Below are 15,926 nucleotides of genomic sequence, written 5' to 3' on the forward strand. Positions count from 1 at the left end.
GGGATGGTAGGTCAGTGGTAGAGGGCTTGTCTACTACTGTATGCCAGGTGCCGACTTCAATCTCTAGTACTGCAAAACAATAAACAAACAGCCAACTGAATCAATAGAAGTGGGCCTATCTTAGTGGGTGACTTTGTAGACATTTTAATTTTTATTTTCTGCTTTGTGTTTTTTTTCACTATGTGTATATTTAACTTTCAGTAATTAAAAGAGAGAAATTCTCTAGTACTGCAAAACAATAAACAAACAGCCAACTGAATCAATAGAAGTGGGCCTATCTTAGTGGGTGACTTTGTAGACATTTTAATTTTTATTTTCTGCTTTGTGTTTTTTTTCACTATGTGTATATTTAACTTTCAGTAATTAAAAAAGAGAAATCTCTCTCTCTCTCTCTCTCTCTCTCTCTCTCTCTCATCTCTCTCTCTCCCTCCCTGAATTTGTAGTGATCCTCCTGCCTCAGTCACCTGAGTGCTGGGATGACACGTGTGCACCACCATGCCGGGCAAGAAGAAGGAAATCTTAAATGTCCTTTTAAACAACTTTTTCAACATGACAGCTATCACCAACTGAGGCAGACTAAGTAGCTCTTCTGGGCCTTCATGATCTGGAAGCTGCGTAACTCACTGTTCAATAAGGCCGCTGTCAAGTCTGACCTTTTCTAAAATCAGTCTGGTTTGGAATTACCTGCACATGGCTCCTCCTCCTCTAGTCCTCTTATGTCCTCATTCCATTCCCTGCAACTCACTTGTTTACAATCTTTCCTCCCTTAGGTGGTTAAATTTCCATTCTCCACTGAGCAGGAATTTTGGCAAATAGCAACTGCTCAGTATTACCCTGAAGCTGAACTTGGTTATCTCCACCCAAGTAACACAAAGTGCAAGGGGGTGGTCGGTGCTCCACAATTGTTGGACACCAGACTGAATGCTTCTGGTGGCTGTTAAGGGGCAGTGGGGGCGGGGATCAAACCAATCACTTCAGAATATCCGGGGTAGGCAGGATGGCCAAATGTTTCGCCCAGAGAGACCACTGTGCAAGACCTGCCTCTGGGGACAAAGCGAGTGTCCCTTGGCCACTGCACCAAGGGGGAAGGGTGCCTCAGAGGGTTTCAGACAAAGGGATCTTCAACTGTCTGTCAGAATGCAGCCCTGACCTGAGCTGAGGAGCAGCTCTGTCCTGCCTTCTGTCTTCAGAGAGACTGCAAACAAGCAGGTCACAGCAACACCTGGCATGGGTAGAAATGTACACTTAAGATTCTTTGAAACTGGCAAGGTGTAAGGAGGGACCAGAAGCTTGTGAACACCAAATATTTTTTATGAAGAGCCTCACTTTGCAAAGTGAGCCCAATAGTTTGTAGCAAATGGCTCCTGCCAGTCTCCCGTGTCCTGCTGACAATGACTGGAACCCCCAGCAAAGGGAGAAGACCAACCGTTCGGGGTTATTGGCTTAGCTGTTTTGCAGCGCTGGGATTGGAACTCAGGGCCTCATGAGTGCTAGACAAGCGCGCATCACTGAGCCTCATCCCAGCTCCAGACCAAGCTTTCCTTTGCAGCATGGCTGCTCCCAGATGCCCACAGCCCTCAGCCTGAACCCAGGCATGGCCTGGTAATGCCTATAGTGTGGGCAGATGTCCAGACATGGAAAGAGGAAATTATTTGCTTTAGTGGCCAACACTGCACAGGACAGACACTAGGAAAGAAGTAAAAGGCAGAGAGACTCTGCTTTCAGTGGAGTCACCTTGCTTCCTAACAATCTCACAAGTAGATCCTCCATGATCTTCAGAAAAGCAAAAGATCAAACAAAGTCCCTTCTGGTCAGAATGCAGATGCACAAAAAGACAAGAGAGAGGAACAAAGGACAGATGAACTTTCCACCTTGCTTGTCACCATACAGAAGAGAGGCCTGTTGATTTTTTTCACGGGAGAGCAAAAGAGAATATAAATTAATGAAGTATAGTCTCTTTATTGTATTGAAGAAAAAACGGACAAAAAAGGAATAAAATGAAGTGGCTTTAAATTCTGTTTCAGTGAGCGTGGTGGCATGTACCTGTAACCCTAGCACTCAGGAGACCGAGGCAGATATATCACCATGGGTTTGAGGCCAGCTTTGGCTACACAGTGATTTCAGGCCAGCCTGGAATACAGAGTAACACACTGTCCCAACAAACAAATAAACAGACAAAAAGCAAGAATAATTTTGAGTCTGTACTCACAGAAGTTGAGGACACATAAGTAAATACCCCCCACTTTGGTACCAGGGATCAAAGGGTAATACTTTTTGAGTCGTGAAAATTATACCATGTACAGACGTATTCTAAGTTTAAGGGCAGGACCTAAAGTCTGAAACTGGCTGCCTTGTCTTTGGTAACATATGTTTGTTTATTAGTCAGGATGCAGATAATGGCCTGGCCTGTGTCGTTTCACAAGTTGCAGAATATTTCTGTCTGCAAGTAATGGACAAAGTACAGCAACAGACTCTAAGAGGCGGGGGGGGGTGGCCACGGAGGTTTTTTTCTGTTTAAATTTATTAGATCATCTAAAATTCAAAAGCAGACATGTAAATAGAAAAATACCAATTTGTATTCATACAGTGTTCCTATTTGCTGATTATGTTACCTTTTCCCCCTCCTCGTCCGAAAATAGCCTCTTCCATAACTCGCTTCCTTCAACACCACGCAAAGAACTGACTAGGCGCTCAGAATCCTCTCTATTTAGCCCTGACCTTAGTCATGTGAAACTGTGGCCTCTGTCAAACCCACAGAGTTTCTGTTCCAAGTCCAGTGGCACTGGGCTGAATCCCTGTGTCACCACACACACATCCTCCTGTCTCCTTCTATTCTGGTTTCTGAAACTCTAAATCCACACAGCCACCAAATGTCTAGCCACAAAACGATCACCAGTACCTAGTGTAGATGGCAACAGAGAATCCAGGGCTCTCAGCCAGCCTAGGCAGAAGTGAGAATTGACACCACCGCTTTGGAAACTCTGGGCTGCTGTCTATGGAAGTTGGATGTAGAACCACCCATAACCCGATCACTCCAGTCTTCTATTACTGTGTCCAGAAAAAGACTCTCACACAAGGATGTCCACAGCAACATGATTCTAATACCTCAAACTGGATCCAACTCAAATGCCTGCCAATAGCAGAATGGCGAAGCAAGCTGTGTATTCACACAATGGAACACTACACAAAATACAGATGAAGCAAAGTTTTAAAAGCACTGCTGTATGAATCCAGTTCTGTGACATTTAAAAGCAGCATGGAGTGGGGCTAGTGGTCTAGCTCAGGGGTACAGTTGCCTTCTTCGGGTGTGTTAGCTCCTGGATTTGGACCCTGAACCCAAAATCAACCCAACAAAACAGACACACAGACAAAATAAAAAAGCAAGAAAATAAAACACAAGCCAGGTGGAACGAATGAAGGGCCACAGAGGTCACATGGTGTCTCCTCTCAGGGTGATAGTGACCAGGAGTTTGCCTTGGGGACGTCAAGAATGCTCTGCTTTGGGTCTGGCTCAGTGGTCTGTTTGTGCAAATTCTCTAGCTCTACATTCCTTGGTGCACTGCTGCTGAGTCATGCTTGACGTGAGCAGAAAGGTGTTTTACAAACAGCGCCTGTCCCAGGTGGGTTTCCTTCCAAAGGCCACGCAGGACCCACATGGTCGCTGCTGCCCCTCTATCATATTGGAGGGGAACTCTGGGAGGCCCACACCTTCTCTTCTGACCTGACCCTAGCCCAGGGACGACACAGAAGACTGTCCAACGGACATGTCCATTATCACTGTTGTCCCACGACTGCCAGGAAAAGCAGCCTTTCCAAAAGAGGCCAGGACAGCGGTTGGCTGCTACATTGTAACAGCATGGGGTGAGGTGGAGGGAACGTTTGCATCCTGTGTGTCTGAAGACCTCTGGACAGGGGACCAGCCAGGTGGCAGGAGGAGCCACACAGGGCAAGTGACACAGGAGGAGCTGACAAAGGTACGGTGGCCTTAATGACCTGGTCCACCGAGGGCCTCCCTCAGGGAAACTGCAAGCCTGGATTGACCCTGGGAAATGCTCCTGCTGCTGTTTTGGATCCCTCTACTCCGCCTGGGGACAAAGGAATCTTCAGCAATTTTGTCACCTGGGATATGAAGTGCAGCATGGGCCTGCCTCAGCCTCTGGCCCAGAGACCCCTCTGCCCCACGTGAACATAGAGTCCACTCTGTGTCCCAGGCCTCTGGTTTCTGGAGGATGGGCTGGGAAGAAGGGAAATGAGAAACACTGATGAGAGAGCACAGACACTGGAGCAAGAGACCCCTGGGCTGCTCTCCTGGCTCGCTGGCTTCTGTTGGGTAAAATGTCTGCAAAGGCTGGAGGTGGCTTTAACCTTCTACCGCCCTCCTGCCAAGGACTTGACCAGCCATGCTGGTGAGCTGACGAGGGTACACAGCTGGATGGGGAGGGTCGTGGGCCCTGTTTTTCCACAGGAAGCAAGGTCGAGGGCCATAGGACATTTTCAATCTTGTTCTTCTCTCTTTTTGGAGGGCAGGTTTGAGACAGGGTTTCACAATAATTCAAACTGGCCAAACTCACTATATAGCCCAGGCTGGCTTGAATCTTTTGGCAACCCTCCTGCTTCAGCCTCTTGACTATTGGGATTATGGATGTGAGCCAGCATGTCTGGTATAACTTTTTCCTTTCTTATGCACCAGCATAGGAGACACCGTGATTCCTCAAGAGGCCTCGGATACTGTAATGCCACAGAGTTGCCAATGGCCTGGGCACCTTATATCTCCCATTCAACATGCAGCTTTTACACAGTCGCCATGCCAGAGCCATTCTAGACACTGAAGTCACGGCAGTGAATGACACACTAAACCTCTTTCTCCTGGAGCTTTCCTTCCAGTGGAGAAGGCAGAAGATACTTAACTAAGTAGGTAGTGCCTCCTCTGTACCCCAGGGATGGCGTCCAGGGTTCCTGCTCCCACAGACCCAAAACCTGCAGGTCTCCCATCCCTTGTAGAAAATGGCACAGTATTTGCACAGAACTTACACACATCCTCCTGTGTGCTTTAAATCACCTCTGGATCACATATAATACCGAGGGCAGCTGGCTGTGGCGGTGCAGTCTTTACGATCAGTATTTAGGAGGCTGAGGCAGGAGGATCACTGCAAGTTCAAGGCCAGCCTGGGCTACAAAGTAAGTTCAAGGCCCTTTGAATTGGGAAGACCCTGTCACAAACAAACAAACAAACAAACAAACAAACAAATGGAGCTGCTAAGCTTTGGAGATGAGGGAAGGAGCTTGGGCATGAGCACAAGGCCCACCCCATAGAGGCACAGTTAGTGGGCCAAAGAACTGAGGACAGACAGCACATGTGAAGGGATCCCTAGCTCCATCAAGGTCTCTACACTCTGAGTGGACAGTTGGACATGAACTTCCAGATTCAAAAAGAGGCTTAGCCCAGGAACGTAAGTTGGGATTCACCAACACGTAGGTGGTATGGAAGCCACACACCAGGATGGGTGACCTAGGTGATGACTTGAGGAAACTCCATTTAAATCAGCACCCACCATCTCTGCCATGTGCCGGGTGCTGTGTTAAGTAACTTCCTTGAACTCCCTGACAACCCTGTGGGGCTGCTTTGATCATTTCCCCCACTTACTGACATGAACATTGTGATGTGGAGACTTTTAAGCGCATCATGCAATGCCGATGAGAAACAAAGGAGCAGAAGTGTGAGGAGAAAAAGGCTCTAGGTGGCAGCGCTGGGGACTCCAGAGCTGAGAGGTCAGGAGGCAGGGTCCAGTCGGAGATATGTCAGGCAAGGGTTCCAAAAAAGGAGGTCAAGACCTGTTGGATGCTGCTGCCAGGAGAGGCAGAGACTGACACTGGGCAAACACCATATAATGTGTCAAAGAATGACAATTCAAGCAGGTCATGGTGGTACACACATGTAATCCCACACCGGGGAGGCTGAAGCAGGAGGGTTGCTATGCATTTGAGTCCAGCATGGGCTATAGAGTGAACTCAAGGCCAGTTTGAACTACGCCGTGAGAACCTGTTTCAAAAACAAAATGAAGCTGGGTGTGGTGGCTCATGCCTGTAATCCCAGCACTCTGGAGGCTGAGGCAGGAGGATCACTGTGAGTTCGAGCCCAGCATGAGCTATATAGTTCTAGGTCAGTCTCAAAAGAAGCCGGGCATGGTGGTGCCTGCCTGTAATCCTAGCACTTGGGAGGCTGAGGCGGGAGGAGAGCTGCAAGTTTGAGACCAGCCTGGGGCTGCACAGGGCAGTCTAAACTACACAGTGAGACCCTATCTGAAAAAAAAAAAAAACAACAAAAAAACAAAAAAACCAAAAACAAACCAAAAAACAAAAAACAAACCAAAGAAACAAAAAGACAATTCATTTTGTTTTTTCTTTCCTATTCAGTACTTTTAAAAAAGCCAAGTAAAATGCCTCTACAAATTAATAAATCCAGTGTTAACCAATATAGCATCTGAGAAAAAGTAACATTAATTAAAAATCTATATATACAAAGTCTTTGTGGAATACTTAAAATCTCTTTTAAATTTGGAAAGGAAAAAGATGGAAAGAGACGTGGCGCATGGCTAAATAACAGAGTCCACCCATCCACCCATCCATCCATCCATCCCTCCATCCGTCCATCTATCCATTGGTGAGACGTTAAAGATTAAACAATCACCCAGCTGTCCTACTTAGTACCTGCTGAAGCCTGAAAACAAGGTCTGGATGGCCCTCGCATGTTATACCTCTCTTTTTGTAATCCTGACAGCACCCACAATTCATACAGGGGGAGGCGTGCCTGTCGCTCTGGGTATCTGTCACCTGCAGAGCTCAGTTCTATCTCGCTGAAAGAAATCAGTGTGACTGAAGTAACTCTCACATTGTCATCAGCCCAAACTCCCAGTTTAATTTTAGCTCAACAATGCACAGGGTAAAGAGGAACCCCTGGCTGATGTCCCATGGTGTTTGAACTACTCTGCATGTGCAATAGCAAGTCTCCAGCTGAAAATCAGTGTCTATTTGTCAGGTTCACGGGAAGAAAACTTTTAGCTCATTGGTGCCCTTCACACTGAGGTTGAGAGGAATCTCTAAACACCCAGGTGAGGCAAAGGGGATGGAGAACAACTGGTCTACCGTCACTTTGCAGTGAAGGCAAAGAAGGGATGAAGGCAGAGGGGACTTCACAGCCAAGAGGGAATGCAGTTCCTCTAGGAACAAGCACATCAAAGCACCACTGGCATCACAGCAGCACCCTGCAGTAGCGAAGTCCCTCCCTGGGACCTGCTCTCTCCTCTCTCTCCTCCTCAGTCAGGGAACAAGTCGAGCTGGTTTAAAACTTGCCTGGACAGCTGGTTTAAAACTGCCTGTCTGTCGCGTGACCTGTCAGCCAAACCACTCCATAAATCTCAGCTTCTACTGCCCCAGGAAGCCCTGGCCCCACTTTCTGGGAAAAGAAGGTGGGGGCACTAATAATGGATCTGGCCTCAGAAGTGCCAAGTGTCTAGGGCTTGCTGTCACCAAGAATCACAGCACACAAGAGCTGGGAGAGGCTGCCTCCAGCTTCCCACCCTCCCTGGCCTCTGCACCCATCCTCAGATACGCAGCAGGGCCGCCACCTACTCAGGGCTATGCCTGGGTATGGCGTTACCAGCACAGCACGTTCCAGACCCTGGTTAACCATTTGCAAGCACATCCAGTTTCCCATACATGGAGAGGTTTTCAGGCTAAGGCCATGCTGGGGTTTATTCTGACCTGAGAATGCAAAATGAGTCCATCCTCTTTAGCTGCTCCCTGAAAACCTCCTGGAGCCTGACACGGCTACCCTGAGCTCTAGCTTGCCCAGGGATGATCCCGTCGCATTACTGTTGCCATCACTGCCAGCAGGTGCACACGGCACAGACAAGCTTAGGTTTCCGGGTTGTTGCGTCAGGAGGAATGAGAAGGTACAAGGTTCAAGCGCCTTCAAAGTGATTTAAAGAAGCCAGCGGACAGGAGCTCCCAGGCCACTCCCACCTCCTACAGAGAGTTCTTCTGGAGGCGCCACCACACTGCTAGTCCCAGACTCGGAGAAGGAGTGGCCTCTACAGGGCGTCTCTGAGTCCCTCTCTTGCCTAGACAAGGCTTTGGTCACCTGTGGGTTTCGGGAGGTCCCAGGCCGTTCTCCAGGCTGGCATCGGTGTGGACCATCTCCTGTTTCAGTTCTCCAATCTCCGAGGCAATGGTGTCAATGAGCTGTTCAGACACAAAAACAGTGTGACGTCAGGGAGCGCAGAGGCGGGGTGAGTCGCAGAGCGGGATAGGAGCACAATGACCACCGAGGTTTGTTTTTTTTTCACTCTTAGCTCTGTGAATTTCCTCTAAGCAATGGAAAAAAGGAAGGGGGAGGGGGCAGCTTCCTCTTAAAAAGAGGAAGAACTCCAGTTTCATTATTGGGGAAGAATTTGGGTTTCAATAATGTAATAAGGAAAAGAATATGTCACCCAGTTCAGTTGCTTAACACAAACACATAAATAAATCCTACTAAGACCAGTTGTCCACATTTGGTTTTGTCCAAAGAAATATTCCAGAGGAGTCCTCTGCATTACACTTTCTATAATCAATATTTGGGTTGTAGAAATAAACTTATCTAAAAGACACACGCCATTTATAAATTCATTTTCAAGGATATTTAGATTAGATCTCTTCCAGTGCTGAGAGTAAAACCCAGCACCTTGCACATACCAAGCATATACAGAGCTACATGGGCAGCCTTGCATCTTTTTAAAACAGAGTAGTAGAGCAATGGTACATCCCCACAATCCTAACCCTCAGGAGGCTGAGGCAGGAGAACTATTTGAGCCCAAGTGTTTGAAGGCAGCCTGGACAACATAGTAAGCCCCTCTCAGAATAAATGGATGAAAGAAAAAAAAAATAAGTAATAATTTTAAAATAAATAGGAAATAAAAAATAAAAGTGAGAAAATGGTTGGGAAGAAAAAGGACCAACAAGGCTGGCAGTGGCTGTGTAGGGGACAGGTGGGTCATAAGGGAAAAGGGACCTCTGCTTGCAAAAAAGCCCTGGTGTCCTGTGTCCTCCTCCTATGTGCCTGTGTAGGGGTTATGTCTAAAATCTCAAGCCCATCTACTCATGTTTTTTTCTCATTGAGTTTATTGGTACTTTTTAAGTATACAGTACAGTTACATTTATCATTGGGATCTTGTACCTTTACATGACAGATCTTGGTTCTCATTCTTTTTCCCCATACCCCTGCCACCACCACCCCGCTCCCCTATTCATCTACTCAAGTTTTTAACAGCAACGTGCTCTTCTCTTCTTTGTGGGGCTGGGGCTGGAGCCCAGGGCCTTGCGCACATCATGCAAGGACTCTATGGCTGGGCTCTGTCTCAGCCTGCTACTCTGCTCATTATTTTTTGAAAATGTAGTTATCTTTTCTGTAAATGTAATTCATGTTAACATAGAAAGGCTTGATGGTTTAAAAATAAACAATTGAACATGTCTTCATTTGGATTTCTAATATGGCAACATCTACAGGGAAAGTAATCCACATCAACTCCGTTCTTTGGGGGCCTTGATAATTATGTATGTCAAGAGTTTCTCAGACTAAAAGGTTTGAGATATACTTTTCTTGCCAAACCTTAGTGTGACCAGGAAGATTAGGCTTGGTGGAAATGGAGAAAGACTTTGTGTAAGTTAAGGTTTTAAAGACATTTTTACTGGTGCATATTAGCTGGCAGATTAAATTTTAATTCAGTTGTTAACTGGCCCTCAAATAAATCTCTTCAGTAGCTTTTGATGCTCAGGGTCAAGCTATTTCTACTGCTAGAAGTCACTGGCTCGTGTACATGGCCTGTGTTCTAAAGCTGGGGATTTGGGGCAGTTGTCTAAGGAAGGCCTCTGTAGAGAAGGCCCTGGAAACAGCTGGAAGTACCGCAGCTCTCAGAGGCCAGAGGGAAGCCAGCCATGTCCTGTTTACTTGACTCCTGCCCTTCCTGTGTGCATCTGCAATGGCGACAGCAGGTGGAGCTCCCAGGAGCACCAGGGCCTTGGAGACGGATCAGGAGGACCCATCTCACACACATCAAAGTGGTAACAATAAAAAAGAAGTTTGACAGCACCAGATATTCCAGCATATGGGAAAGAAGGGTGCTCCCTACACTTCTGGAGGGACATCATTCATTGATTCGTTCTGGAAATCAGCTGGCAATATCTTTTAGGGTCACTGATACAGACACCCAGATACGTTTGCTAGAGAAACTCTTGCACATGAGCAGAAGAAGACCCTTATAAGAGTGTCTGTCATACTACTACAAGCACAGAAGGACACCAAATTCCAAGCACCTAAATGTCTGTCAATAGGTAAGTTGAGATATAGACTACAATATATGTAAAATTAATAAACTAGAGCTACCTATGGTAACACGTACATAGGCATAAAAGTTCAAAAAGCTTATTTTTAATTTTTTTTTCAAAAAGCCTTTTTTAAAAGCAAAAGAAAAAAGCTGGCTATGGTGGTTCACACACGTAGACCCAGCTATTTGGGAGGCTGAGGTAGGAAGATTGCTTAAACCCATGAATTTCAGAACAACTTGGGGACAACACAGTGAGAACCCATCTAAAAGCCAAAATTAAGCCTTTATGGTGCCTGTAATCTCAGCATTCTGGGAGGCTGAGGCAGGAAGAGCCTAAGTTTGAACCAAGCCTGGGTGACTTAGCAAGGCCCTATCTCAAAATCAAAAATTTTAAAAAAGGTTGGGATGAGCTTAGTGTGAAGGACCTGTATGCAGTCTGCAAACAGAACCAAGGTAAGACAAAAAGCATTACATTGAGCATATGAAGTTTAAACCCCATGGGAAACTGCACTAAATATTGTTTAGAGACACACACAGACATAAAGGCTACCCCACCACGCACAGGGATTACAACCCTAATCCAGCACAGTGGCTACATCTGCTCAGGGGAAACGGATGCAGATGTTCTAGGTTGAGATGTTCAGCAACTTGGGAGGTGCCACTTCTTAGAATGTAATCACAAATGGCATGATTTGGTAGAGCTGAGAGAGAGGTGTTTTAGTATTGTGTGTGATTTGGGGGTATGCTTAATGCACATCTTAATCAATATTGATAGGCAAATAAAGAAAAGTGTGGGTGTATATGAAAATGGAAGGAGATGGAAGGATGCAAAGGACGAGAAAAAGAATCTGTGTCTCTGCTACAGCCCCACACCACTAGGCCTGGGTCCTCACCACTTGGCTATGGCCACGGTGGGGACAGGAGAGCCATACAGGCCCACCAGGAGCAGGGAGCCCTTTGGGATGGAGGTGATCCTGACTTAGCAAGCTCAGGCAGCAAACTTACATCCTCCAGGAAGAGCTCACTGGGTATCCGCTCACCTCTCCACCATCCAGACATACGATGCCACCATACTGATTTGGATGCAAGATCCCCAAAGGCCAACAACATTTCCCAGTCAAGTTGTCCACCCAATCCAGCTCGACTGCTTTCTCTGCACACACCATTAGCTGCATTGGAAACCTCTATGTTCACACTTGCTTCCTTGTCCCTACATTGACAAACCCAAGAACCTCCAATATGGCTGTCAGTCAGTGAGCAGACATGGTAGGCAAATCATCGTAACAGCACTGACTTGTACAGAAGGAAGGCTCAGAGACCTGAAGACATGAAAAGGACAGCCAAAGAGGGCTGATCACAGGAGATCCCCACCCCGCAAGGAGGACATCTTCTCTGACTCCAGCTTTCTCACCCACTCCATACTGCCTGCCCACCTGTCTGCCAGCTCAGAGATCTCTACTTTTCAGGTGGGCCACAGTTAGTGTCCTGGGCTAGGCCTGCCACTCAGGGTGTCTAGGTACCCACAGGGCCTCCGCTAGCCATGAAACAGCTCTTCCTCTCTGGGCCTATACTCAGGTCCCACGGGTTGGATGTTTGATAGATTTGTGTTTCTTTGTCTTCAATATCTAGGCTCATCCTCCTGTCCCTTATACCCGGTACTTCCTAATTACATTCTTTGAGGATAGACAGAGATAACTTGTCATCCACCGGCAAGGACCACTTTTAACTGAAGCTTTCCCAGGTTAAAGGCATCAGCAGCTACATCCTTTATCAAAATTGCTGCCAGGCCAGTGATACACACCTATAATCCTAGCACTTGGGAGGCTGAGGCAGGAGAGGCAGGAGATGGAGGTCACAAAGTGAGTTCTAGACCAGTCAGAAGTACAGAGTGAGACCTGCCTCAAAATATAATTTAAAAAGTTGGTGCTCCAGACTGAAATTTCTCCAAACACACTCCCATAGTCTCAGTCCCTGGAGTCCTCTGCATACCTCTTTGGCTGCCTAGAAAGTATGTGGCCCCCTGTGAAGGTGACAACAGACAGCTTTCATGTGGTGCAGTCAGTTGATGAGAAATGGTTCTTAACCTAAACACTGCACAACTGTGTCTTTCTCAGAAACCACAGTAAGACCAGGACCCTATGTACAGGGCGCACAGCAGATATCAAGTGAGATTCACAGCAGGGTGCACAGCAAGACTCCTGGAACAGTTGGGCATGGTAGTACACACCTGTCACCCCATCATCCAGGGGGCCGAGGCAGGAGGATCACTGTGAGTCCAAGGCCAGCCCAGGATACACAGGGAGAGCCTGTCTCAAGAAACCAAACCAACCAAACCAACAGAGATGAATCAAAGTGTTGGGGTGCTGGTCTGAAGGAGCTGGGAGAGGGGTGGGGGTGGCACACATGAGAGCACAGGCACTGCACAGACAGAAGCAGCTGGGGAGAGAGGGCTGCCGGCATGGCTGTATACTGGGCAAGCCCAGGGCTGGGGCCCTGGTGATCCCAGGAAGGGCAAGGCAGGTGGCCCAGGCCTGGAGTGCTCACCTGCGTGACTCTGCTTGCCATTGGCATCCACGCCGAGGCAGGAGGGTTCTCCTGGAAGGCTGAGATGTCATGTCTGTGTCTCCCCCAACCTCACCCAGGGCCGGGCCGGGCAAGGCTGTGCCTGCTGTGCCTTGAGTCCACACCAATTTCTTCCACTTTGTAACCATGCTGGGTAATTTCTCCCCCGGCGGGACCGCACCCAGGGAGCTGTCCAGTCCCAGTCAAGGGGTGTGGCTGGTTGGGTGTTGTAGGGGTGAGCACTTTGGGCCCAGAAGATCCATCTTCAAGGCTGGGCCACCTTGGGAGTGGTGAGGAAGCCACCTGGTGCCCTCATCCCTACACCATCAAAACGGAGGCTGATCTAATGAGCTGGTGGATGGAGGATTAAACAGGACACTGAAAGCAAAACACTGAACAGCAGGCACCTACATGCTCTGAATTCTCTTCCTGTCTACCTTATCTTGTAAGATTGGCAGGCATTGTAAACAGAGAACTGGTACAAAAAGACACAGCTGAGAGTGGCGGCAAATGCCTGTCATTCCAGCAATTTGGGAGGCTGAGGCAGGAGGATCACAAGTTCAAGGTGAGCCTGTGCTACACAGCAAGACCCTATCTCAGAAAACCCAACCAAACAAAAAAGCCGCAACAGACTAGGCCAGCTCCCAGCCCGGAAGGAGGCCACAAGGTCCTCAGCAGCAGAGATGAGGCTGTGGTCCCCCTCCCCCTTCCTATGCCCAGAGCCCTGGTCCACACAGCTGTCCACAAGTTTGTATAGCACCCTTGCATGCAGGGGAGGGGGAGGGGAAGGAAGGACCCCAGATCTTGTTTTCTTCCTTTTGGAGTTAGATAAAAGGAGAAAAATTCCCTTGAAGGTCAAGTAAAAATAAAACAAGAAAGTGCTGATAGGGTGAGTTCTGATACACGCTTTTCAAATTCCCCATCTCCCCCAGGAACGTTATCAGCAGAGTGGGAAGGGATATGGCGAGGCTGGAAACCAGGGTGTGGGAAAGCTCAAGTGTGTGGCTCCCAGCTGTGGAATTTCTTCTGTTCCCCAAGTGCATCAGCTTGGCCTTGAGTGTGCTGGGCCCTCACAGGCCAGCGCTCGGTGTGATTTAGCCCTGACTCCACTCTTGCTGAGCTGGAGAAGCCACGTGGTTGGCTGGGGACTCCCTGGGCTGGGGTTTCTGCAGACAGACCTTGCTTCCCTCCTGCCTCAGCCTCCCAAGTGCTAGGATGATGGGTGTGTGGGGTGGGCCACCACATCTAGCTGTTTTGTAATTTGAACCCCCTTGCTTACCATGTGCAAGGCTGTGGGTTCAATCACCAGCACCACCCAAAAAGAAAAAACAAGACAAAGGCATTTGCATTTATAGTTTTTAAAGTTTAATTACAACAGCAAACAAAATAGAAATCCTTTTCTATTGAAGAAAACTATTGTGGTTAAAACTAATCTCCCTTGTCTGTCACTCAAATTCCCTTTCATCTACTGGGAGGTGACAGTACTGCCCCCTTGGGACAGGAAGGAACCTGAGAAAGTCAAGGGCCTGGTGCCCCACAGGTGTGGCGGGATCTCGAGGTGCAGGGTGTCCCTAGCCCTTGCTCAGGTCTGAAAGTCCCTGCAAACCTCAGGCTGCAGATGGGCCTTGTGTGACATCATCCTCTCCCGACCCACACCAGGAGCAGGGACCCAGCTTTGTCTGGCACAGAAAGCAAGAAGGACCCTCAGGGTCACCTTCTACCACTGGCTGCCGGGTACAAACAGTCACCACGGGGACCATTCTGAACCGAGACCTATACTGTCCCTTTGAGATGCCCCAAGTCAGTCTCAGTGGGTTGTGCTTGATGTGAGATCCCAGAGTGACCTCCCTTCCCTGGGGATCCAGCCCCCACCCCACTGTAGGTTTCTCCTCTGAGAAACTTGCACAAAAGCCACTTTCATAAAATCATTAACTCTGGGGACCCTGACCTAAGATGTCCCCAACCCTCCTGCCTGACCCCCTCCACACTGTGACCCTGATGGTCCCTCCTACGGCACAGGCAGGCTGTCCTTCTGTCCTCAAGCTGGCATCCCTGGCACACAGATGCTGAATGGAGCCACGTCCCCTCCCTCTTCTGCCTCCTCTGGTTATTTCCCTGTTCTCTGGCTTCCAGACGGGGGTAAATCAGGCCACAGAGAGGTGGAACCCTGACCATCCATCCGACTCTCAGCTGTGCAGCATGGGGAAGTGGCTGCAGGAGGGGTGTCCACTAGCAAGAGGCTGCTAGGGATGTTCAGTTATTTGCTGCCAAAAAAGGCCCATGTGGCTGTACCAGGAGGACACAGTTTTATCTGACATTAGCAGAGCTCACATGGAGTGTGGGCATGGCCCTCCCTGCCAACTAAATTATAAACTGCAACTGCCAACACATGCAAGGGATGCAAGTTGCCCCCCTACCCCATTGGACACTCGTCACCAACTCGGTGGAGGCTGTAGGGGGAAGATCAGGCTCCGGTAGACCTGGGGCCTCACCCAGGTCTTAACCAGTGTTTGAAATTATTCCACAGAGCACATCCTCTGTCATTACCTTCAACAGAATGCATCCTTAGAAAAGAATTAAAACATTTTAAATCAGATATAAATGGCATCTGTAGTGCGAAGTATGTAACGTGGGTAGCATGGGAGCAGTTCTGAGGCTGTGTCTTGAAAACTCATTCTGCTGAGGCCTTGGTTTGCCATGTCACTTGTCCGAGGCCAGTGTTGTGTGGGGCTCTTTGGTGACCATGTTTCTACATAGGGCTTTGTGTTTTACTTTATTTATTTTTTCCAGTAATGGAGATCAAACTCAGGACCTTGCACTTGTGAGGCAGGTGGGGTGCCACGGCACTAAACCCCAGTCCTCTAAGGCTTTGTGTTTTAAGGCTCAGTAATGTCGCAGACACTTTCTTATCACTGAGACATAATATGTGACATGCACAATTTAAAGTAGGACAGGTTTATTTTGGCTCATGTTTACAGCCCACGGTCGGCCACCTCCAAGGCAGGT

At 48.2% G+C, this 15,926-nt stretch overlaps 1 protein-coding gene across 7 annotated transcripts in view; it reads right to left on the reverse strand.

Moving 5' to 3' along the window:
• Nucleotides 1-15,926, reverse strand: part of Rin2 (Ras and Rab interactor 2) — a 207,247-nt gene that overhangs the window by 58,985 nt on the left and 132,336 nt on the right. For 5 of the 7 annotated variants that reach the window (XM_010634172.3, XM_010634171.3, XM_010634174.3 and 2 more), the window contains one exon: nt 8,141-8,241. The exons of 1 other annotated variant lie outside the window; for it this stretch is intronic. In XM_010634172.3, the coding sequence (XP_010632474.1) occupies nt 8,141-8,241 (101 nt within the window). One more of the 7 variants, XM_010634175.3, reaches the window with a different exon arrangement.

Source organism: Fukomys damarensis, unplaced genomic scaffold (assembly GCF_012274545.1).
Source record: "Fukomys damarensis isolate Sample0158 unplaced genomic scaffold, DMR_v1.0_HiC HiC_scaffold_7, whole genome shotgun sequence".
NCBI lineage: Eukaryota > Metazoa > Chordata > Mammalia > Rodentia > Bathyergidae > Fukomys > Fukomys damarensis.